This window comes from Doryrhamphus excisus, chromosome 18, assembly GCF_030265055.1.
Source record: "Doryrhamphus excisus isolate RoL2022-K1 chromosome 18, RoL_Dexc_1.0, whole genome shotgun sequence".
Lineage (NCBI taxonomy): Eukaryota > Metazoa > Chordata > Actinopteri > Syngnathiformes > Syngnathidae > Doryrhamphus > Doryrhamphus excisus.
This window is the reverse complement of record NC_080483.1, coordinates 11,840,661-11,865,641: the sequence shown is the minus strand read 5'-3', so window position 1 is coordinate 11,865,641 and position 24,981 is coordinate 11,840,661. Positions and strand designations below refer to the sequence as shown.

At 38.3% G+C, this 24,981-nt stretch overlaps 2 protein-coding genes across 2 annotated transcripts; both read right to left on the bottom strand.

Annotated features, from left to right (window-relative positions):
- Positions 1–3,113: 3,113 nt before the first annotated feature.
- Positions 3,114–8,264, bottom strand: LOC131105973 (uncharacterized). The gene is made up of 6 exons (XM_058054566.1): positions 7,737–8,264; positions 6,108–6,700; positions 5,913–6,023; positions 5,602–5,663; positions 3,547–3,807; positions 3,114–3,418 (listed from the first exon to the last, which is right to left on the bottom strand). The coding sequence occupies exons 2-6, from the start codon at positions 6,688–6,690 to the stop codon at positions 3,395–3,397; spliced, it is 1,041 nt and encodes a 346-aa protein (XP_057910549.1). The 5' UTR covers positions 6,691–6,700; positions 7,737–8,264; the 3' UTR covers positions 3,114–3,394.
- A 3,683-nt stretch (positions 8,265–11,947) lies between these two features.
- LOC131105972 (potassium voltage-gated channel subfamily A member 10) lies at positions 11,948–23,027 on the bottom strand. Its single transcript, XM_058054565.1, has 4 exons — positions 22,895–23,027; positions 22,200–22,288; positions 21,763–21,853; positions 11,948–15,395 (listed from the first exon to the last, which is right to left on the bottom strand). Exon 4 carries the CDS (start codon positions 15,280–15,282, stop codon positions 13,594–13,596), a length of 1,689 nt encoding a protein of 562 aa, XP_057910548.1. The 5' UTR covers positions 15,283–15,395; positions 21,763–21,853; positions 22,200–22,288; positions 22,895–23,027; the 3' UTR covers positions 11,948–13,593.
- Between the last annotated feature and the right edge of the window lie 1,954 nt (positions 23,028–24,981).

The following is a 24,981-nucleotide window of genomic DNA, read 5'->3' as shown; positions in this document are numbered from 1 at the left end:
AGCAGGAAGTTGCTTTGACAAGACGGGATATGTAATTACACATTTTTTAAATACAAGATGCCTGTAATTTTGACACTGAAATTACAAAAAATAAAAATAAAAAAATGCAATGCATTCGGCAACTCTAAATCACAATGATTTAGAGAATCAAGTGTTTTTATGGGTGAGTCCATTTTTCTCCTTTGCAACAATGCATAAAATGTGTACAATAGTAATATACTATATGCAATATGGAGTTCATGATTTAAGTATTGCTTCATGTTACCAAGTCCTTAAAGGTGCCAAAAATAAGCTGGATTGAGGAAGATGTTATTAGGAAATCCTAACCTTAAATTACTACATATCCGACACTGCCCTCACTGTTGTACTACCGGTCCATATCCTACCTACACAACCTGGCTGAGTCATAAAATGACTAAAACAATCGCTCCTTGCCAGTTATATGTTACAACCATCAATTAAAATAATGTGCAATACCTAGAGCAGAGAAGAATTGAAAACCAGGTAGAGATACTGTAAAGTTTGGCATCTATCTCATACAAAGTAAATACACGATCATTATTATATTTCAAGATCATCGAATGATTTAGTGATTTACGACTTTCATTTTTTTGACAATATTGTACAGTCTCAAGACACGTGGTTCAAATTTCGGGGCTTCACTCTGTCACGGTTGTTCAAAATGATATTAATCATGCTGTTTTGTAATTGAATAGAGTACATTCATTCATTCATTTTCTACCACTTATCCTCAAGAGGGTCGCGGGCGTGCTGGAGCCTATCCCAGCTGTCTTCGGGCGAGAGGCGGGGTACACCCTGGACTGGTCGCCGGCCAATCACAGGGCACATATAGACAAACAACCATTCACACTCACATTCATACCTATGGACAATTTGGAGTCGCCAATTAACCTAGCATGTTTTTGGAATGTGGGAGGAAACCGGAGTACCCGGAGAAAACCCACGTATGCACGGGGAGAACATGCAAACTCCACACTGAGATGGCTGAGGGTGGGATTGAACTTGGGTCTCCTAGCTGTGCAGCCCTCCTCACCCTATGTATATATACATATTTAATATATAATTTGGAAAACGGCTCCTTTTTTCAAAATATTCTCACAATTGTCCAAGCACCGTACTCAATTTGTTTGCAAAAAAAAAACCCATCATTTTCAATAAATTACTTTTTCAAAGTGCTTTTTGTCACACTCCCCCTTGTTGCTTTTACGTATTGTAGCTTTACATAAAAAACTCATTTAGATCCAAATATGCAAAAAAGTAAACCCTACTTGTTTTTCAACTGGTCTTAAGATTTAGATCAGGTCTTGTATTTATAAAAATGCTGTTTTTTTCAAAGTTGAGATGAGCCTTAGTGTTCTTTTTGTTCGGCAATGATTTTTGTTTTTGCCCAGTGTCTTTCTTATGCTGGAGACATGAACACTGACCTTAACTGATGTGTTGGGATGTTATTGTGGGGTCTTTTGTGACCTCTTGGATGAGCCATTGCTGCGCTCTTCGGGTAATTTTGGTCGGCCAGGCAGTCCTGTGTTGATCTCACCGCCACATGGTGAATGAGATGTGTTTTCTGTGGGAAAAAAACAGTTGTGTGTCAGCATAAATATTCAAATCTGAGTATCATCAGTATCTAACACCACGTATTAGTGCATACATAAGAAAGCCCAGATTTACAGAAAAATAAAATAGTGATGATACAGCAGACACTACATGCATCATTATGATTCACTTTGTTAGGTAACAAATGAACTGGTTGTTGCTTCATGTTGGATAGCTGAACCACATATTGATGTCATGCCTTTTTCCGCCTCTTGCACTTCCTGGTTCACTTTGCTTTTATGGGAAACTGTGTGAAAGTGAAACATTACAATTTAAAGAAAAAGCGCACTTCCCCATCATTCATTATTCTTATGTAAGTTTCTGTACATTCCAAAGAGGGAAAAACAGTTAGCATAAGGGAGCTACATATGAACATCATGGGACACACCTATTTTGACTATAAAGCCCTCTAATAAAAACAACGTTTTATCATTTTATATACCTGCTGTGACCAAGTACTAACAGGTACAGTCATAATAATATTTAATACTTATAGTATTTTGCTGTATTTTGATCATTTTAAACATTCCCGTAAGTTATTTCCTGGGAACATTGATTTCAGACCGTACATCGATATGAAGTATCGCTACTTCCGTCAACAATAACAGCATTAGAAAGCACGTGTGTGCTTGCAACTACTAATTTTATTTAACCTAACCAGGTAGAAAACCCATTGAGGTTGAGATCTCTTTTGCAAGGTTGACCTGTCAATACATAAATACATTCCAATAATGCAATATTAATTTTAAACTGACAATACTTAGAAATAAAAAGTATTTTGTCAGACTTGAGTGTTTAATTACATTAAAAAAAAAAAACACCCCATGGTCCCGCGACAAACGGATGGAAGAATGAAAAACACCACATGGTGTGACTCTTCTACTCCTTCACTGCTGCACACAAATGTATAAAAAATATGCACCATTATTGTGTTCCTTACGCTATTATTTTTCTCCCATGCACACCACATGGTGGTGCTGTTAAGAAACCCAAAAGTTTAACCATCACAAATCCCACAAATTTATTAGAAATGTCAAATAACAAATATATTACAGTTATAAGAAATAATGACAACATGACTGTATGTGGTTCCATGCAGAAAGTATGTTGAGCCTACCTGCAGGGGGAACCTGTTCCTCAGGTGAGATCCATAACTGCAGAATGCCACATTCCATCCCATAATTACACGCTAGCATGGGCCTAAATGGGGTGCGGCAAGAAGTTCCGGGCACGATATTACATAATGCAGGCTCTTTGGGAGGGCCGGAAAAAGGTTTTGACATGCCAAGTGGGATGATTGCCGCTGCTGTGGGTGTTTTGTGCCACGTTTGTGATGCATGAATTTCCCCTTCTCTTCTTATACTTTTGTACAAAACAAACCTTGTTAGTTCCATTTTTCTCCTGAGTGCTATCCAAAAACTGCCATGCAAGCTTGTTGATTAAATATTTTATTTGCAGCATGAATACATTTACATACATGACAAACAAAATAGATCACATTTATCTTAGCTTACTTTGGTTGTATTGAAATCGCAGGATTGTAGGTATTGCACAGAGTACATAATACATATAAAATATGACATTTAGTTTCCATAGTAGAACCAGCTACGATAGAAATGATTGGTTTCAAAGTGACGCCGTCAGCAAATGATGCTCGTACAAACACAAACGAGTCAAACTGGAAATGATTCACGTCCTTAGCTTAGTGTGTATGACAACGAAGAAACGCACACAGAAGTTGCTTTGGTGGAAATGTTTCTCACTTGCATATCCGTCTCCGTCAGCAGGGATGATCCGAGCATGCCTGCAAAAACAAATAATAGTGAGTCAATCTAGGCCAGAAAAATCCAAGCAAATCCGACCATCTATTTTCTATACCGTTTTTGAGTGCGTCTACAACTGGCCGCCAGTCAATCATCAAAATGGTCTCACCTGTTTGTATTCAAATCGGTCTTGTAGGTAACGGTTCCCGAGGCCTGTGATGTGTCCGATGTTTTGCCGAGAGAGTCCAGCGATACGAGCCGTGAAATCCAGTGTGAAGGCCAGCTTGACAAGTTCCGGCGCCGTTGGTAAAACAGACGGCGGGGCCAAAGTGGGTGAGGCCTCGTTCTCCAGGTAGGCATCTGCCAACTTTTGGAAGGACGAATAGGACATCCCTTGGAAGAAGTTACTCAATGTGGTATTGTCTTTTATCTGGAGGTGAAAAAAATACATTTAATACTCAATATATGAGTAATATAAAGACAGAAACCATTCATTTTCTATGCAAACTAGCCAGTGTTCAGTTCCTATTTAGTGCAGTGTTTCAAATGTATTCATTAATTTGTGGAGGCCCGCCACAAATAAATCTGGACCACCACAGATACCATATTTTCCGGACTATAAGTCACACTTTTTTTTCATAGGTTGGCTGTTCCTGCGACTTATACTCCAGAGCAACTTAAACAAAACTGTTTATGTTACATAAACACTGGACATTTTTCTGTTTATGTTTATTTTTTGTGTAGCTGAATAACCATTGTGTTAGCATAGCTTACACCTATTCAGCCTGTTCTCTATACTTTATTGTTTTGGTCAAGTAGTTTGTAAAATAAATGGTAATTGTAATGGTTTAATTTCATTTGAACATGCATCAGATTACAATTAAATGCATCACATAATCAGTTCACAGTTCCACATGTCCAAAAGGAGTAAGAAGAAGCAAAGCTTATTAAATCCTACCCCTCCATCTGGTACTTTTACAATCAGTAACTGTTACATTTGTTCACTTCCTGCTTTCCATAATACAGTTTAAGGTTTTTTAAGGTTTAAATTACCCGCAAAAAATGCGACTTGTACTCCAGTGTCACTTATGTATGTTTTTTTTTCTACCTAATTATGCATTTTTGGCCTAGTGCGACTTATATTTCGGAACGACTTATAGTCCAGAAAATACGGTATATATTTTTTGGAGTTTTCGCCTTCTCTCACAAACACATTACAATGGGACCGTCTGTGTAGCTTGTCATTACAACTAGATGGCATCGTAACTTTGCTTAACTTGGAACCCAGGACACATCATAAATAGTTTTTGATAGCCCATGCGTGTTATAAAGCGCACACGTGTACATGTGTAATGTTTAAAAACAAGAGATAGTGTCTCACATTTCTTATGACACAAACCAAAAAGGTTTCCAAAAAGAAAATTCTTAAAAATCAGTGGTTGGGTTCTGATAAAACTGCTGCTATGTTTCACCACATGAACAATACGAGACAGTTAAGATTGCCGCAGGAATTTTCTGGCGCTAGCGACATCATCGCAACACAACCGTGTAACCCTGTCAATGAAGGCCACACAGTAAACAAAAGGCAACAAAGGAGGTCATCTAATGTTTCATGATCTTTTATCTTATTACAAGAAAAAGACAAAATCATGTCCCACTGAAGTAACCTGATATCTTCCCACCAATCAAGAGTCTAGTTGGTTGCCCTTTTTGGATTCATATCTAGTCCAGGATGGTTGACGCTCATGTTGGAGTTTGTACTTTAATGACATTAGGATCATAAGACCTCATTTATGATAGGACTGTTGTGTTTGACCTGGATGTCTATGTATTTATGACTGATATAGCAAAATACAGGCTGCACGGCGGTCGAGTGGTTAGTGCGCAGACCTCACAGCTAAGAGACCTGGGTTCAAACCTGTGAAGTCCGTACATGTGTGGGTTTTCTCCGGGTACTCCGGTTTCCTCCCACATTCCAAAAACATGCTAGGTTAATTAGCGACTCCAAATTGTCCATAGGTATGAATGTGAGTGTGAATGGTTGTTTGTCTATATGTGCCCTGATTGGCTGGCCTCTCGCCCGAAGACAGCTGGGATAGGCTCCAGCAACCCCCGCGACCCTTGTGAGGATAAGCGGTATATACAGCGGTGAATACAAACAATAAAATACAATGTTGGGTCAAATTTGTATGAATAAAGTCAAATTTGTGTCACAAGCGCTGACCTTGTCATCGATGGCATCGCCCTGCTCCTTTGTTAAGGCGATGATCCTGTTGATGACTTCCTCTGGAGGGAAAAGAAGATAAAGTTCAGTCAGTTTTCCAAACCACGCTTCTCCAGTTTATAGTATCTTCCAGAAGTAGACGACACCACTCACATTTCAGTAACCATTTTATTCCTGTTTATCTTCTCAAGGGTCTACACTGTAGAAAGTGTACTTTAGAGTAATCACTGTACAGCTTATATAGCAGTATCGATGAACTATCCACTGAAAATGTATTGTGTGTGTACTGTAGGTACTGTGTATAACCCTACCGTCTGACAATGTTACGACCTCCTCCTTTTCTTTGACCTCATGGAGAATCTTTTCCAGTTCCTCTGACACCTTCTCGTAGTAAGAGTATGTCCCTTCCACGCTAACAACAGCTGCAAAGAAATAAAGAGATATTAGCAAAGGTACCACACACATTCAAACTAAAAGATGGCATCAATGGGGTTATCTAATCCTACCTTCTACTCCGGTGATGTCTTCTGGGTTGAGCTCCTCTCGCTTGCTGAGTTTAATCGAGAGACGTCTCTTGGAGAACCGTCTTCTCATAGGTCGTCTCCTTGAGGACTTCTTTCTTTGGCTGCTGGATGGAGATGCAGCAGGCAAACAAGCGGTGACAGCGGAGCCGTTGTCGGCAGAAGATGCATCAGGAATGTCTGACGGAGCCTCCGGCTCCTCGTCTTTGTCCTCAGTATTCCTCCTGGAGAAGAGGCCTATGAAGTTCTTCCACAAGGAGGGTTTTTTGTTCTTTTTGGACTTCTTGTGTAGCTTGTTGTCCACTTGTGTCTCTGGCTCGTCTGGAGGTTCGGTGGGTGTGAGTGCATGAAACGCTTTTTCGTCCAATCCTTCAGCCAAGTGAAGAGAAGGGTCGCTGGAGTGTCTTCGATGTCTTTTGGGGATGGTGACCCATTTTAAATTGCGCTCAGGACGCTTAATGCCCGTAGAGTCCTCGTTGAGGCTGAGGCTGCGTTTAACGTACACCTCGAGCAGACGCCGCGTGTCGTTGGGTGCCACCGAAATCAACTGAGGAGTCTGGGATTCCATGGTGTGGCAACTGCAACCCCAAGAAAACCAAAAGCATGTTAGTTTTACTTTAAGTCTAGCTCTCCATTAAAGCTAAACCCGTTCTAATTATGTATAAACAATATATAACACACATACAGAGCTATAATATGAAAAAGCAGGAAGGCGGAGTGAGAAAATAAACATTAAGAATATTTTGAACTGAAATAAGTTCTTTTTCGGCTTGGAGAGTTTTTTGTAATGTTTTGGTCTTAAATTATGATCAGCTGTTTAATTGTTGTTTTCAATAAATTACTTTTTCTTGTATATAATTTTTGTCACACTCCAACTTCTTGCTTTTGCACATTTTAGCTCTACTTAAAACCTCATTAAGATCCAAATGTGTAAAAGGTAAATTCTATGGGTGAACAAAATGACCAGTGTGATGTTATTTTTCAAATAATGTGAGGTAAAAAATATATTTAAAAAAAATATAATATATAAATATATTTCTCATAATAAGAAAAATCATAAGAAAAATTAATACACCACCACATCATGTTACATGACACAATTAATGTATTACTATTCATTTAAATTATATCAATAACTTATGTACAATTTATTGACAGATATTTATTCATCACATTATAACAAAAAAGCAAAAAAATGGCTCGACTTGAAATTATTAAAAATTCATCTGAAAAAAGTATTAATAACATTTTATTATTATGCATCACAGTATAAGTGATGATAAAAGAACAATTAAATTACACTATTTTAACTTAACATGTGGCAATTCATGTGGCATCGTACTTCTGCAATTACAGTATGGCTTCAGAAAGACCATAATATATAGCAATAATTCATATACGTAATATTTTCTATTTTTTTTCAAGTGTTAGTAGCGGATTGCATTAGCAATGAGTTGTTTATATAAATACATAATCAGCACAATAATCAACATAATTAGATTTTCTATTGTGGTAACGTCAATATGGTTCACATTAATCACAACAATGACAACATATGACAGATAATAACAGCATAAATCAGCAAGTTTAAATCTATGAAATGAGAGCACTCACATGGCTTATTGAAGTGTGACGAGATGAAGGACGAAACGATCAACCACACTCTGGAGCAGCTTTTTACAAAATGGCTTTGTCTTCTCTGTGTGCGCTCCAAAAGGAGTCAAACAAACAGAATGAGGAAGTCCACCCTGTTTGTCGAAACACGTCTGCTGTTGCTGCTACGCTTCCTTACCTGCAGTCACGTGACGTCACCAACACCTACATCCTACGTAGGGCCAAAGGGGAGGAGGGACGGAAAAACACCTGTGTCACGTGCTCTATATTAGGCAATATCACCATGTTTGGTGCTAGCTGTCTACGTACTGACCTACATTACACGCTATCTATACTGTATGTGCATCTACTGCAACAACACAGGAGAAATGTGACCACAGAGAAAACATCATTTAAAACACTTCAAGGAAACACTTGAACAAGGAATTTATTTATTCATTTATTTATGTATTTATTATAATTTATTTTTTTATTTATTTATAATTAATTTTTTTATTTATTTATTTTATTTATTTATTTTTACGAGGAATTTAAACAATGTCCTTATATTAGCAAGGTTTGCAAGGTACATGGAGGAAAAATGCTGACAGTCTGATATAATTTTTTACTGAATTATTTCTGTGCTAATTAATAAATACCACATTGTCTAGTATTATTTGTCACTGAATTAATAAATTCATTGTTATTCGATGAATACTGCAGCGTCTGATATCATTTATCCATGATTTCAGTCATTTATTATTTTTGAATAAATACCACAGTGTCTGATATCATTTCATCCCTGAATGCATTCATGCATTATTATTTAATGAATACCACAGAATTTGATATCATTCTCTGAATTCATTCAAATATTATTATTTAATGAATACAACAGTGTAAGATAATAATTATAATAATTTATCACTGAATTTCATATGTTATTAATTCAGGAATACCACTGTGTCTGATATCATTTATCCCTTAATTTATTTGGTTATTATTATGTCATGAATACAACAATGCCTGATATAATTTATCCTTGAATTCATTCATATATGTATTATTACTTCATGAATACCACAGTGTCTGATATCATTTATGACTGAATTCATTCACACATTATTATTTAAGGTATATCAGTGTCTGATATCATTTGTCCCTGAATTCATTCATGTATTAATATTTTATAAATACTGGAGCGTATTATATAAATAATCCCTGAATAAATAAATAAATAAATAAATATATTTTTAATTAATACCACAATGTCTGGTATTATTTATCCCAGAATTCAGTCATTTATTATTACTTGATGAACACCACAATGTCCTATTTAAATTTGCCTTGGGTATCTTATTTATTTACTCACTCATTCCATGTACGTCAATTTGATCTATTACTGTATTAATTGTCTAATTATTGTAGATTTGCACGTTACTGTAATTATTTACTGATTATACAATGCTATCAATTTTTAGTCATGTATTTATTCCTCCCATTGTCAATGCCAATTGCCAATGTATAGTAATGGTTTAGCTACTGAACATGCTTAACAAAGATGCTGTGAGGTACACTAAATGTTTACATTTGAAATTGTCCACATATTCGAAAAGCAGTAGGAAGAAGCACGTCTTATTTTATAATGGCTATTTATTTCGTATTACTTTTTGGTTGATTTGTGCAAATGTAAATGTATGATATAATTCAATAAGTTTGTTAAGAATGTTTGAAATAAACTGAACCATTTCCTTTCATTTCATACTATAAACTTGTTGCTCGGACCATTTCTTGTAAATGCAGACTCTACTTCTCCAATCTGTGTTTATGATTAGGTCATGCGGCTGGATGAGTAATCACAGGTCAGATTGTTTACTGGAAGCCTGATACCAGCCTTTCGTGTGGTGCAACTGGTTTTTATTGGACTTGGTCTATTGGTCTGTCTCGAGTAGTTAAGATGACCTTGTTCGTGTCAATATCACATGTAGTATCACCATTGTACTAGTGAAGCTTCTAATAATGTACGAAGCATCAAATTATGTTGTGTTACAGAGCTGTTGACAAAGGTAAATGTGATACCATTATGTATCTTGATCCATGTTAGGTGGCACATTAGCAGTCAATATATTATCCAGGAGATTATTCTTTGTTAAAGTGCTGTATTAAAAACCAAATGAATACAGTGAGCAAAATATGTTCATATTTATGACCTCATCCATTTCAGCCACTAAATGTGCAAGAAAGATGGTAGTAAACTAAATAGTGCCCGAGGGCCGATTCTTCCATTTCTTTCCTTTACCCTGAAACTCATTAAAGTCTAGTTAATAATACTACTAATAATAGAAGCAAATGTTTTAATAATTATTACTTCTCACAGTATATAATAATCTACAATTGTTTTAATGTTATTGTCCATGTGATATAAATAATATATCATATTGTTAGTCTATGATACATTTGTTGTAAGATTTGAGATTATGCTTAAAAGTTTGAGTTAAGTTGAGTGTTGTATTGTAAACAAATGTGGTTTTGCTATTAAGTAAACAGAGGATTATTGTTATTGTGTGTAGCTGCTCTAGAGGAGCAGGAGCACAACTTAATACAAAGGGTCAAAAATTTTGCATATTCGGTCTCATCAGTTGCTCATCTGTTGCTAGGCAGAATTTTTATTCTATACATGAGAGAAAGGACAGGGAGAATTGGCAGGACCTCACCAAAAATGAACAAAGAATTAAAGGTTTGAGTTTGACAATTAATTAAGAATTAATTCTTAAATTCTTCTGAATTCATTTAATTCAAGTTTCATTCATAAAGAAAATTCTCTAGTATCTTATTTAAAAGCCAGGTCAGGTTTACTGTTTTTTATTTAATCCAAAAGTTAATGCTAAACACGTCTTAGTCAGCAAAGTCAGGACGCTGAATCGATAGCTCAAGTACTCATGGAGGTGAAGAATCAATAAGACAAGTTAAGTAGCTTGTGTTCTGATCCAAGGTCAGTGTGACTGAGACACAAAGAAAAAAGATTTAATGAATATATATGAATTAATTTTACTTTATTTTAGTTTCTAATGTTTTATATATGCATTGTTCTTTTCATAATCAGTTTACTGTTGTTTTAGGGAGACAACTTTTAACAGCCTTTTTTATATACACTGTCCCTGTCAAATAAACTGATAATAAAGCAGGAAGCTAACCTATTTATATCATGTTATACACATCCATTGTTGCAGCCTGAGAGGCGGGGCTTGTGTTTTTTTGGGGTGGAGTCATCCAACAGTAGACCTTTAAAAAAAAAAAAAGAACAGGGAGAGTGTCGACTCCGGTGTAAAAGTGCTGTGTCACACTTGTGCTGATCTTTAGCCCGTTTTTCAGTCACATCTGATAAATTATAAATGACAGCAGCCTCACATTAGAGGTGACCTTGAGAGGGTCACCTGTGTCCACTGCATGCTGGCGGTTCAATCAGTGATCAGCCAGAGAGGGTTTGTTCTTGGCTGAGGCCGAGATACAGGAGATTGTTTCATAAATTATTCATCTGTGACGCTGACTGAAGTGGCCACATCGCAAAGTCAACGGCGCTAGAAAACGAGGCTGGAATGGCGCCATCTACTGTCCTTCTCTTTCTTATATCATTTTTTTTATTACTTACCGATTATGGAAGCTATGGTAGCCAAAAAATTGTTAGCATCTCAGCAAATTACTATTATGCGTTCTCTCTAAGGGTTGATGAAAAAACATTATCAGTAAAGCAGAAAGACATAAACATGTAAAAATTGTAAAAAAAAAATATAAACACTAGTACATGTATGATGTAGATACCTATTTTATCACAAATGTATTATTATTAAAATGTATTATTATTATTATAATATTAAAAGTATTACCGACTTAGGGTGACTGAGATGTGTTTTCTGTATAAAAAAACAGCCTATAAACATTTTATTTGGACCAAAAATACATCAATTTGCAGCAATTTGTGCAATTTTGAATGCCGAATCGTGAATATGCGGGGATCCACTGTATATATTTTTTTTATTAATATGGGACTAATGTTAAAACATCGCCTGAACGGTTAATAAATGTCTTATGATGGCCACAGTTTGACTCTGCAACAGACTATTTCTATTTCCAATATTTCCAATGAGCAAAAACTGGTTAAAGTATTATACCGGTAATCCTATAATTACCCAAATCCGACATGACATTTGTTCCCATGCATGTCATTTGCAAAGCGTGATAAGTGATCAGGGGGAGACTCCTCACAGTTTTAGCATACATGTTTAATGAAAGGCACTCCTTACAGACTAAATAAAACATCATTCATTCATTATGACTGTGCTTACAGTGTGTTGACACACACACACACACACACACAATAATCACAAGTGCTAGTTCATAACATAAAGTGCTGAGTAGCCATTATATCACTAAATGATGTAGCCTTTACATCTTATTGCCTTTCATATTCATTAAATATTATAGTTATTGCTGTGTGAGGGGGGGTCAACCAGGGTTTCCTTCGCTCATGTATTAACATTATTGCATATTGTACGTTTATTACAAAGACATCGTTGCCCCTGGCCTTTGCTATATTGTATAAAGTCCATGCATCACTTGATTAAAATGAGGCATGCTCGCCTACAACAATTTCAAATAATGGCCTTTTCCTATTATCATATAGATGAATCTACATTATGTTTTGTGAGCTTAATTTTAATAGTTGAACCTAGTTTGGCATGCATGCCATGCAATATTAATAAAAGGTAAATGCAGGCATGTTGAAATTTAGAGGGTGGAAAGGCTTGTGTTTTTTTTCCCACTCACATAATATCACATTGAGGACGCTGATGTGCTTTACTGTTTATGTTACAATCAAAGTGCTTGAGAGATATGTGGAGATCTAGTGCAACGCTTTAACAAGCTCTTTAAATTGTACTTTCACATTCTATATAGTAAATGTTTCTACTGCGTACGCTACAGCTCCATCAGATTGTGTTTACTGCATGCATGTTAGCATTTGCTCTATATTGTGCATTATATCTACAATGTGTCAAGTATTCATCATCCATTTTTTTTCTTTTAACACTGTGTCCGCAATTAAAGATGTTCTGATAAGACAATGCTCCACAGTGCCTCACAAACACACACACACACACGGACACTTTGTAACACCCTTGAACGCCTCTTCTTGTTGTAGATTTCGCTCAAAATGACAAAGTGGCGCCTCATGTGGAAGTAATGTTTTTTTTGTTCTTTCACAGCTAGACGGAGGTCACCACAAGGATAGGCAGGTCAAATTTGTGACTTGAGGACCCGACATTAGGTGAAAAGGTGACATTTACAAAGATAAAAAAATTGTAAAGAAATCAGACTTTAAACACAAGTAAATTTTTAGCCCATTATAGGTGCTTTTTCAAAATATATTCAATAATATTCAAATTATATTGAATATTTACATTCAATAATAGAATGCTGATATCAATAATGCAATTGTAGTGGTGTACAGGAGTACTGCAGCATGCCGTTTCTAATATTATGGACACTTTGTTGAACCATATATGAAGGATGCAATGGTTCTTAAAGTGCTTTTGTATGATGAGTATTGTTCATGATAAACATGCTGTGATGTCGTGCAAGATGGTGATGAGGAAAAAGGTATTGGTAAAAAATATATTAAAAAAAACAAAAAACAACTTGAAGTAACCAAACTAAAAAGTCTTGTGCCATATTTTGGGGTTAAAACTTTGATTTATGTATATAAATACTTCATATGAAAGAAATGTAATAAATAAGATTTGATCATGTACATAAGAGCTACTCAGTGCCCCTTAATACTTAATACATGTCAATCAGACGCTGCAGCAGTATAAAATGTTCATTACTGAAAACCGTTCTTCTCGTTCTGCCAAGTCCCGTTGCTTTTGTTCAGTGATGACGAGCTTCCGCCATATTTGTTGGCTAGCGACGACTTCTGCGCTGCTTCTGTTGCCGCATCAATCATCTGTTTCTCCTCCTGCTCTGTTTCACGATGGTAGAAGTAGTTGAAGTTGGATACGATGACGGGAACTGGCAATGCGATGGTCAGCACGCCGGCGATGGCGCATAGAGTGCCCACCATCTTACCGCCCATGGTGATGGGGCACATGTCCCCGTAGCCCACGGTGGTCATGGTGACAACCGCCCACCAGAAGCCATCGGGGATGCTGACAAACTGTGTTTGGGGCTCGTCCACCTCGGCGAAGAAGATGGCACTGGAGAAGAGGATGACGCCAATGAAGAGGAAGAAGATAAGAAGCCCCAGTTCGCGCATGCTAGCTTTGAGGGTCTGTCCCAGAATCTGAAGCCCTTTGGAGTGTCGGGAAAGCTTGAAGATGCGGAAGACTCTCACCAAGCGGATGATTCTCAGGATGGCCAGGGACATGTTCTGACTGGAGTTTGTGTCATCATCGGGGGTGGTGGCCAGCTCCGTTCCCAGGGTGACAAAGTAAGGGATGATGGAGACAATGTCGATGATGTTCATGATATTGTTGAAGAAGTCGCTCTTGCTGGGGCACACCACAAAACGGACGCCTGCTTCAAAGCAGAACCAGATGATGCAGATAGTTTCCACGATGAAAAAAGGGTCTGTCAAGTAGGCCAGGATGTTCTTCGTGTTGGGATGAGCGCTAGAACCTTCAAGGGTCCCATTGATGATTTGGTCTATTCCTGGGGAAAAGTCGCTGTCTTCCCTGAACTCTGGAAGGGTCTCCAGACAGAAGATGAAGATGGAGATGACAATGACAAAGACAGAGACCAAAGCGACAGACTTGGCAGCACTGGAGCTCTCCGGGTACTCAAACAGGAGCCAGAATTGTCTTTGGAGTTCATTGGTGGGCAGAAGAACATCAGGCTCTTTGATGAAGCCTTCATCTTCTCGAAACTGCTCCATGGCTTCATCGCCTAGCTCGTAGAAGACGATTTCACTTGCGAAAACATCCAAGGGAACATTGGCTGGGCGGCGGATCCTGCCGCCTGACTGGTAGAAGTACAGAATGCCATCGAAAGATGGGCGGTTGCGATCAAAGAAATACTCGTTCCTCATTGGGTCGAAGTGGCTTATCCTCTTTGTGGGATCACCCAGCAGTGTATCTGGGAACCTACTGAGCGTGCTCAGCTGGGTTTCGAACATAAGGCCTGAAACGTTGATGACCACTTTCTCGTCTTTGTCCTCCATGCAGTTCTTCTCAAAGAAGTCCTCGTTGTCGTAGCAGTCCTTGGGCATCCTGCTGAAGACGCTGTCGGACGCCGACTCGCCACTCACCAGAAGCTTCAGATTGGAAATCAAACTGCAGCTGCTGGAGGTGGCTTTGGAGGTCGGTGGTGTGGATGGGGACAGCCCTTCTTGACCGTGGGGGTACCCTCTGCGGCCCCTGCGCGGTGACAAACGAGGAGATGCCAGGCGGCGGGCTGAAAGGTCGTGCTCCGGGGCTTCTGATGTTAGTGACGTTGGGTATCCGGAGTCACTGGGGTCCCCCAGATTGATACCAACATCGTCCACATTCTCGAAATTAACAAGAGGAACCTCCATCACCGTCGTTGTCTGTCAGCACAGCCGGAGTGCAGGATGTGGGAGAACAGGGTACCTGTCCGAACCTGTGTCCTGCCAGCTGGCATCCAGGCAGCTTCAGTGCTCTGCGTAATCTGAAGAGCAAAGTAGCATGCTGCGTTAGTCGCTTTTTTGAGTGTTTTTGTTAGCATCAGCACACCACTTGCCATCTGATACCGGACTGTTCCTCGCTTTGAGTCCATGACGTAAGTGAAAGCTCGGCAAGTTTGGCTGGAAAGCTGCTTATACTGAACATGGATAGTGTGCTGGCATTTGTGTGTGTGTTGATCAGGTGTTACACTATTACTGCATAGGTCACATTATTAGAGACCCCTGGCTATTGTAACAATATTTGCACATATTTATCATAAATTTCTGCACTTAAACTAATATAACAACTGTATGTATTATATTCCCCTGTTGAGCTGTAATTACTGTATAGGGAAGAAGTGTGTGTTACTGTGAATGTGACAACTATTACTTTAAATTATCATTTTTCTATTTATTAACACCAGTTTGGTTTAGTTTTGAATTATAATTTATTATTGCGGTGCTAAAATAGCTAAAATAAGGTGACCATATTGTGTGCTACTGTGAATGTGACAACTATTACTTTAAATTATCATTTTTAATTTATTAACACCAGTTTGGTTTAGTTTTAAATTATAATTTATTATTGCGGTGCTAAAATAGCTAAAATAAGGTGACCATATTGTGTGCTACTGTGAATGTGACAACTATTACTTTAAATTATCATTTTTAATTTATTAACACCAGTTTGGTTTAGTTTTGTATTATAATTTATTATTGGGGTGCTAAAATAGCTAAAATAAGGTGACCATAATATGCAATAGAACCAGTGTTCATCACGCTGCAGTGCAGTCGTACATCACTGACAACTGCAATAATAAATAAACAGGTTTGTCGATTTAATAAGAGCATTATCATTTCAAAAGCAACATTTGCGATACGGCTCTTGCAGGTGTACCTAATGAAGCGGCCAGTGCAAAGCCAATCTTCTCTGCATTGCTGCATGTCTATGTCCGACTCTATAACTGTGGTTCTACAATGGGTCCAAATGCTGACGTCTGTTTTCCGACTTGCAAGCACCTTGTCCCTTTCACCCCAAAGGTTCTCTTCCCTCTAGTTTTAGCATTGCAGCACATTGACAAGGTCAAACCGACACAATGAGTGAAGAGCAATTTTAAAAATGTCAAATATATATATATATATATTTTACAGTAAGAATTGTCTTCGCTTTACCTCACTGAGCTGACATTGAGACAAATGACATCATCATCCTCGGCAACTTGCAGCCTCAAAGCTAAAACACACACTTAAGAGTTGGAAAAAAAAACAAATGAGCACTCACCCATGTCTCACCCGGCTGGTCAGAAGTGCCCTCTACTACTTTCTACCTCCGCTCATCTCCCCCCCTGACTCCCCTGAACTCCCAATCAAGAATGTCACTATAAAAGCTCCCATTGGGTAATTTAACACCTGAAAGGAAAGCATAGATGCCACATGTGCACACACACCCACACCCTCTTGCAGGCAATGCTGTGGAGAGAGGTGTTTGTAGAGGGAGGGGTCACCTGGCTACTACCCCTCCCTCTCGTCCTATCACAGGGAGTGCTGTGATAGGAGATTTAAACCCTGACGTGGTGAGGCTCTACCCCCTTTTCTTCTTTTGTGTCCTTCCTGCAGAGTAAGCATGCAAACACGCATGGGATCATTCAATCCAGCGTCACCTTGGGGATAAGACTGCATTGTGTCCCCCCCCTCGACAGCAAACCAACAGCACCTGACAGAGCATCTGCAGCAGTAAACATCTGTCTGACCAGCCTTTTCACGCCTGATAACAAGCACTCTTTTTTAAAAAGGTATATTGATTTTTATTTTGGTCCAAAAACATGTTTATGAATTAAAAACTGACCCTGACTTTCTGTCAAGGTTGCTAAACATCTGTCCTCACATACAAGAATAAGACAATAATAAAATGGTTGGATCTTTTTCACGGCAGATGGACACAGTTATCATAAAACATAGTAAAAATTAGGTTTCAAACCATGGTTTCTCAGTGTTTAGCGCTAGCATCATTCCCACTGTACCAATGCTAAGCCACTTAGCAAACTAAGTCTCTTAAATGCATGCTATATTTTATAAATGTAAAAGGTAAAACATTAACTGAGCTTTCACCGCACTACTGAGCATGCTCACCAAACTTCCTTCAATTTGTCTTGAAATTCGGTTTTGCACAAGACTGGACAGAAACCAGTCCAGGTTCAGGTTTGGGTAAGAGGTAGCTGTGTAAAGTTCTCGTTGTAGAACAGACAAATGTATGTGAAAACTGTACTGAGCCATTCTATATTGTTCTATAACCATTACAAAAATATAGACTTTAAAATAAAATACATATACTCACCAAAGATGTAAATGTCTTCTCTTCGATCACCATACCATGGCTTGTGGTACAATTTTGCTCAGATCAACCAATCAGAGGATAGAAAAATGCTGCCGTCACCGAGGCAAATATAAAACCTGATTGGTTAAAGAAACAGCCCCATTGCTATTACTGTGTATTCAGGCAGGGGGGAGGCAGATTATACTCTGGACTGGTCACCAGCCAATCACAGGGCATATACGTATAAACAACCTTTCACATACACATACATACTGTATGGTTGATTTAGAGTCATCAATTGACCTAACATGCATAGTTTTCGAATGTGTGAAAAAGCAGAGTACCTTGAGAAAACCCACGCACAGACAGAATAGAATATGCAAACTCCACACAAAGACCCCACCCAAAGGAGATTTGTCATCAATTTACCACAAATATGTTTTTTTTTTTATTTCCGATGGGACATTTTTTGAGTTCTTAAGGGACATTTTCCCCCGATCTGCTTGGTGCTTGGAGGCACTCACAAGCCTCGCCCCTCCTTATGCGGTGCTGACTGCTGACCAGCTGCCACCTATAGTTCCCGCTGACCCGCAGCATCAGACTGACAGGTAATAACGGTGTTTGTGAAATCCACTGACGTTTAGTGCTAAATTAATCACAACATTAGTGCTGCTGAAAACATTGTGCCGCATGAGGCCCGACCCATTTTGATAAAAAATAAAAGTAAAGTAGCAACTCAAAACGTATACAAGCAACTCAAAGCCTTGTTCAGCTGTTTACTGACATTTGTTATGTTAAACGAAGGGAGAGATGGAAGTAGAGAAGGCAGAGAGTTTAAAGATTGTACTCCAAATTAGATAAGTTTACCTGCTTAATTTAATTTAATTTAATATAAACATATATATTGTCGATATATATAATAAACAATTAACTGTACTATCAATGTATCGAATATTGGGTTAAAAGATTCAATCCGCAACAACAATGTGCCACTACATCAAATTTTATGGATATCAATTTTGGAAATATGGGCCATTATTTAAATAAATAATAACATACAGTTATATATATAATATTGTTCTATTACTATTTTTCTTTATTATTAGCATATTAGGTCACAGCATATACCAAATGTGAGTGAGTGAGACCTCTCACATTAACACAAACATATTTTTATGATTAGAGCGTCAGCTCAAAGTAAAATTATGACACTGGCTTTAAATTCTAAATGTTTGCGAGTGGAAAAACCTATTTAGGAACATTCAGAAATGATTAGTATTAAATATTTGCCACAATACAGCTTTCCTTAATGAAATGTACAAATGAAAAAAAACTAAAACACATTTTATCTTTGCTATATCTTTGACAATAGTCATAAAAAAGGAATCAAAATTTGCATTGCCTACAAATATTTGCTGCTCATGTTCTGCTATTGAGGTTTGTTGGATTAAAAGACTCGAAAGAGTTACATTTGGGGATAACTTTTTGTTTTCCAAGTTTGACCTTTTGTGAGAAGGACATCCAATTTGACAGTAAAAGATACAATACACTATTATTAGGTTACCTGCAACCTGCTCTGCTGTCCTTCTCTGTGGTTGTACTGCATGCAGCTGTGAGCCGGTGCCCCTGCTCAGGAAAGCACTGCAGAGTGAACAGCACCACAGACTGCAGTCCACGGTGCACGTCAAGGTCATCCAAAAAAGCTCGTCTTTAAGACTTGACAGTCGATGGCTGGTTGTGCATATTAGGCGGTTGCCTCTCTGGGAATTCTTATTACATTATGTGCAGCCATGAGGATAAACTTTTGGCTTGGAGGGCGAATGGGGGGGGGCTCAAACACATGCAAAGGAGAGGACAATGTCACAAAAGGACAAACTTCACGCCTGAACATTGTCGATATGCGACATTGCACATATGGTGTTTGAGGCAACATTATAGCAGTTAATTGTGTTTCTAAAATGGCAAAAAGAAGTTAAACTGCTAAAAAAAAGTGTAGCAAACCCTGCTTTTGATGTGTACTTTTGGCGAGACAGCCAGAGTGTAAATAATCGATAGAGGGATTTGTGTCTGTAAAAGTAAGAACAGGGGGAGGTAAAAAGCTCAAATCTGAGCTTCTGCAGTGTCTTACAGGACAGCGACGCACTCCCCCTCCTCTGTCCGTCCTTCATCGCAACAGTTCATCCATCATACACCCCACCAACAGCTTCCTGATGACACTGGAACCTTACTTGTTAACAGTGTGTTGACAAAGCAGTTTGCCATTAGCACGTGTGAGTGAGAAGAGGACACACGCATGTAAAACACCCGAGCCCACACTGCAAAAGTTTAAATACACTTTCTCATGCCGTTCAATGACAAGGTGGGTCTAAACTTTTGACTGATACTCTATTTTAGACATGTACATCTAAGTTAAACAAGCACTAATGAAGTGTTTTTTTAACCCGTCATGACCTCCCCCAGGAAAAATCTTCATGTTATCATTTAAGTTTTGATGTCAGTAATTACTGCTCTTTAACATGAATGATATCATAAATTAGTTGGCAGGCCACTCCAGCAACAGTTCACTACTGTTCTATGTTTTTGCCATTTGTGGATAATAGCTCTCACTGTGGTTGACTGGAGTCCCAAAGCTTAAGACTTTTTCACACAGGGCCATGTAGGTTTGGATTTTTTTAGTCCCTTCCAATGTTTTATTGAATTTTTTTGTGTTCAGTTGTGTTGTCGTTGACTAATGCTTACATTTTCTGATGAGCTGAAACATTTATGTGTGACAAACATGCAAAGAATACAGAATCAGGAAGGCGGCAAACACATTTTCACATAATTTTCTGTATAAGTAAGATTGGTTTGTTATCCCTGTTCTTAAGTAAGAACCCTCTTGATTTTTGTACGATATCAGATGTACTATAGCCCTGGTTCAAAGTTCACTTGTTTGTACTCCATGTTCTCTCTGTAATAGTTTGCAGTCATAGTTTTGAATCACCAATCATTGTTCTTGATCTAAGTAAGAAACCCATTGTTTTTTGTATATCAGATATACAGTAGTATAGCCCTAGTTCAAGTTTGACTTATAAGCAAAATACCTACTAATATAGTTATCAGATATATTATGGCTCAGGTAGCTGAGAACAAGAGTAAAAGCGATCAGAGATTATTGCTCTTTAGATTAGTAAAAAAAACTGTTGCTTTTGGAACAATATCAGGGAAAAGGTGGAGGTAGCTGACGTCAAAACAAAATGAGTTCTTGTTTGTTTTCCCGGTTCCACTTGTCAAATTTGTATGCAAAGATTGTAGTCAAGGATTATTATGCTTTACCCAATGAAGAATCCTACTGATTTTGCTTCTACTGCACCGATTCAATACTATGATGTGTTTCATGTTGGGTTTTACCGGTGGTATAACAGTGCACTGCATCATATTGAGAGGCGTTTCTAATATTTTGAGCCACTCACAACAGGTTTGTTCTTCATGGACGTTTCCGTGCCAGTTTCCTTTTGTTTCGACAGAACATGTGGTCCAGTTGACAGATGAGACGCTGTCCAGCGGCTCCACTAAGCAGATTAAACGGTCGCATGCACAATAAACAACAGTGTGGACTAAATAGTACACATTTAATTGAAACGTGTGGACTGTTGCCAGCATCACAAAACAAATGATAAGTGCTCATCTTAAAAGAAGTCCCTTCAGGCCAGGCCACAATAGGGGGGAAGGGCCACAGCCGTTGACCAATCATGGAGCAATAACTTATTTGACACTGAAGTTGTGCTTATAAAGCAGTTTGTTTGTGTTTCTCTGTATGTACCCAAGAAGACCTTACTCAAAGTGACTAGTAAATATTTATGATTTTTTTTATTAAATATTAGCAAATTAATACATTCCTACTCCTACTACTCAAAGAATAATTGTACCTTTCAAACAAGAATATCAGCCCAAGAGTAAATAATAAATTATCACTTTATTCTTCCCTATTATCATTAGTAATGAATATTCTTTGCCCAATAAAGGATGACTTTTGGTCCAATAACAATCCTAACAGTGAATGAAAGAACATTGCTTACCGTGTTGAATCCTGAATGAGCCAAGCTTCCTCCTCATGGTGCCAACATCGTCATCATCATCTTCAGGAGTCACTGAAGGTACCCAATAATTCTATGTGAGAAAAGTAGAAAAAGTATTTTGGTGATATTATTTCATTTCTTGGTCGTACGTCTTCTGCGCTGGTGAAGGAGCTAGCCTTCTGTCACGATTGGGCTTCACCCCCTCGTGACAGCTCTTAGTTTTCCTCTTTTCCTCTGTTCCTGGTTCACGCCCTTATTTTGTATTCACTTCCTGTGTTGCTCTGTTCTGTTTTCCGTTGCTTTCCATTATCTCCCTCACCTGTTTCCCATTTTCTGTGATACCTATTTAGTTCAGGTGCATGCTCCTTGTCGTTTTTATGTTGGACATGCTAGTGAGTTGTGCTGCTGTATAGCATCGGCAATAAATACATTTTTACCTGCAATTGGGTCCTCATCTCTGCATCCTGGGGTCGATTCCCTTCACGACCATGTCTGAACGTGACACCTTCAATGGCTGTGACATCCTCTGAGGCAAAAGAAATATTGGCAGATGGCAACAGACGCTTTAAGTCTCTAAAGAGTCACGTTTTGGCACAATACACCCAATTTACTGAGAAACACAAACAGGATTTCACTCCATATCGGCGAAAGGTCCAAATTCTTTAACTCATGATTAATTATTAGGGCTGTCGAAGTTAACAAGTTAATGATGTGTTAACAGTAGTTTACAGTAGAAGCACGGTAACTCTGTAGCTAGAAGAAAGAAAATAGTATATTTAAATTGGTAAAGTTAGCTGGTAGATAGCTCCTGTAGCAAGACCAAAGTTATTTGTATCTTCTGTCGGTGTGTTTGACTTATTACGGATTACATGGCCTGCCAGAGACTGGAGCAGTGCAGGTATTGTTGTTTTTTATTGTCATATACAGTGCTACCATGGTATAAGAGTGTCCAAACTAACTATTTTTCACATTTTTACATCTCTCTTTGCTGACTTTTGCATTGAACTGCCAGCTAAAATGGGAGTTACTGCTGCTATTGACGGGCTAAAGTCCAGTGTTTTGCTAGCATTAGCGATTTAGCATCGAACTACTACAGTTATGCACATTGCCACTCAAAGTCATAAAATCTTACCTTTATGCATTCCCACATAATGTCAGCATTTGGGAGCAAATATGAGGTGAAAGAAAAAAGGGTAAAATACACCGAAATACATCTTACAGCCCTCTGTATATCGGAGAACGGTTGTCGGTGCGTTCAATGACCGTCAAAAAAGTAGGACAAATCGCAGGTCACATTAAACATTAAAAAACTGTGGGATTTCTAGTTCATAATTAAAGTATTGTAATAAAATATATTTAATGTAATATAATGATTAATTTCTATGTATTTTAATGTGTTTTAAAAGATAAATGAAATTACATTGAGTTTGCAATTTTGATGAAGTTTGCATGTTCTCCCCGTGCGTGCGTGGCTTTTCCTCTCACATTCCAAAAATTAATTCCAATGTCTTACCCAAAGTCAGCTTGGGATTGGCCCCAGCATATCCCTGCCCTCCAAGTGGCATAGAAGATGTATGGACGGATGGATAAGTTAATGGGAAATTTCACAACCTGTAACAAGTATTAAAGTTACTATAAGACGTCCTAAAACAAGTCATTAAATAAACGACCATTAAAAGCCTTTTAAATGCAGCATAGAAGGTGACCTCATAGAAAAATTAACTCCTCCTCGTCTTCTTGTAGTCGTCCACTCATTGACAGGTCCCCTTCCTTGTCCTCTCACCTCCAACATGAACCTTCTTCATTTGGGTTCCATATGTTGTCGCCTTAGATGACATGGGATGGTCATCACCCAGATTAAAGTTGTCCTCGCGGTGTGTTCATACAGGGGTCACAAGGCCGCTGTGTGCTCCACCAACGCCATGTCGACACCCGCTCGTCAAGCTCATCCATCCCTTATAATTTGTTATTTTTTTCACCCTATAGTGAGTTCATCCAATCCATCAGAGAGGATTTCTCAAAGTGTTTATTCTTTTTTCCTATTATGTCTCTGCTTGTCTGTGTGTGATTATGAGCTCTGCGGCATCTATCCATCAGCTGTGCTATGACAGGTTCACTGTCCTCTGGGAGAATACAGGATCCATGCTTGGTTGACCTTAACTTGTCCTGTGTGTCACTGTCAGGGAACTGACACTGGATAGCATGTATTGATCCTCTGCGTGAACTCTGCTTTCTGGGAATGGGATTAGGCAAAGTGCAGCTTGTTTTTTTTTTTTTTTGTTCTAATCCTTTAAAGCTACAAATTGACATTGCCTCCGAAAACCTGAGGGCCAACGCTGGTTAAAGCATCACAGTAAAGCATAACAATCCGCAGGTTAACATGCAAGTGTGAACATGGAAAAATTATGATGAAATTTCAGCAATCTGACTGGACACTTTTTGAATTTCTGCAAATTTTCTGATATAGCTGCTATTCGGAAAAATGCTGGTTCTGAGCATAAAGTTCAAAGACTATAGACGACAGCCATGATAAAAATCTTAAGACCAGTTGCAAAATTGCCAGAATATGCATTTTGCATATTTGGACCTAAATGAGGCTTTAAGTAGAGCTACAGCCTATTTCAGTTTGGGACGACCATGCTCTGTTCTTCTCTCCACCTCCGGGATGCACAGCATGTCTGACATTAATGCAACTTTCACGGCAAGAGCGGGCTGGTTTGACAGATATTTGATGAAAAAAATGCTGTTGACAGATGAAAATATTTTTTCATATTTTTTGCTCCAATAACGTCTGTCTGAGCTTGCCTTGTAAACAGAGAAGCAGAGCTTGGGGGAGGGCAGAGAGTGTATCGTGCCTACAGCCATGGTCATAATGAAGCCTGCCCCTCTGTGACATCACAAAGGAACAATTTTGCCCCGCCCTCTGAAACCAAGCATTTTGAGCCATCCCAAATACGCAAACCTCATTTTCTGAAATCGTTTAACATGAGAATACAACATTCTAACTACATTAATAGGTCAGAAAAGTGGAAAATAGGTCACTTTTAACATAAAAAAGAGAAACTTATCAGGGACTACAACACTAAAAACAGTCCCAGGATATTAACCCTCCTCTTGTGTTAGGGTCGACCCGTTTTACATTTTAATACATAAAAATAATCACATAACATTTGTTTATTGCATTAAGGCTTTTTGACTTTGTCAGGAAAATCAATTTCA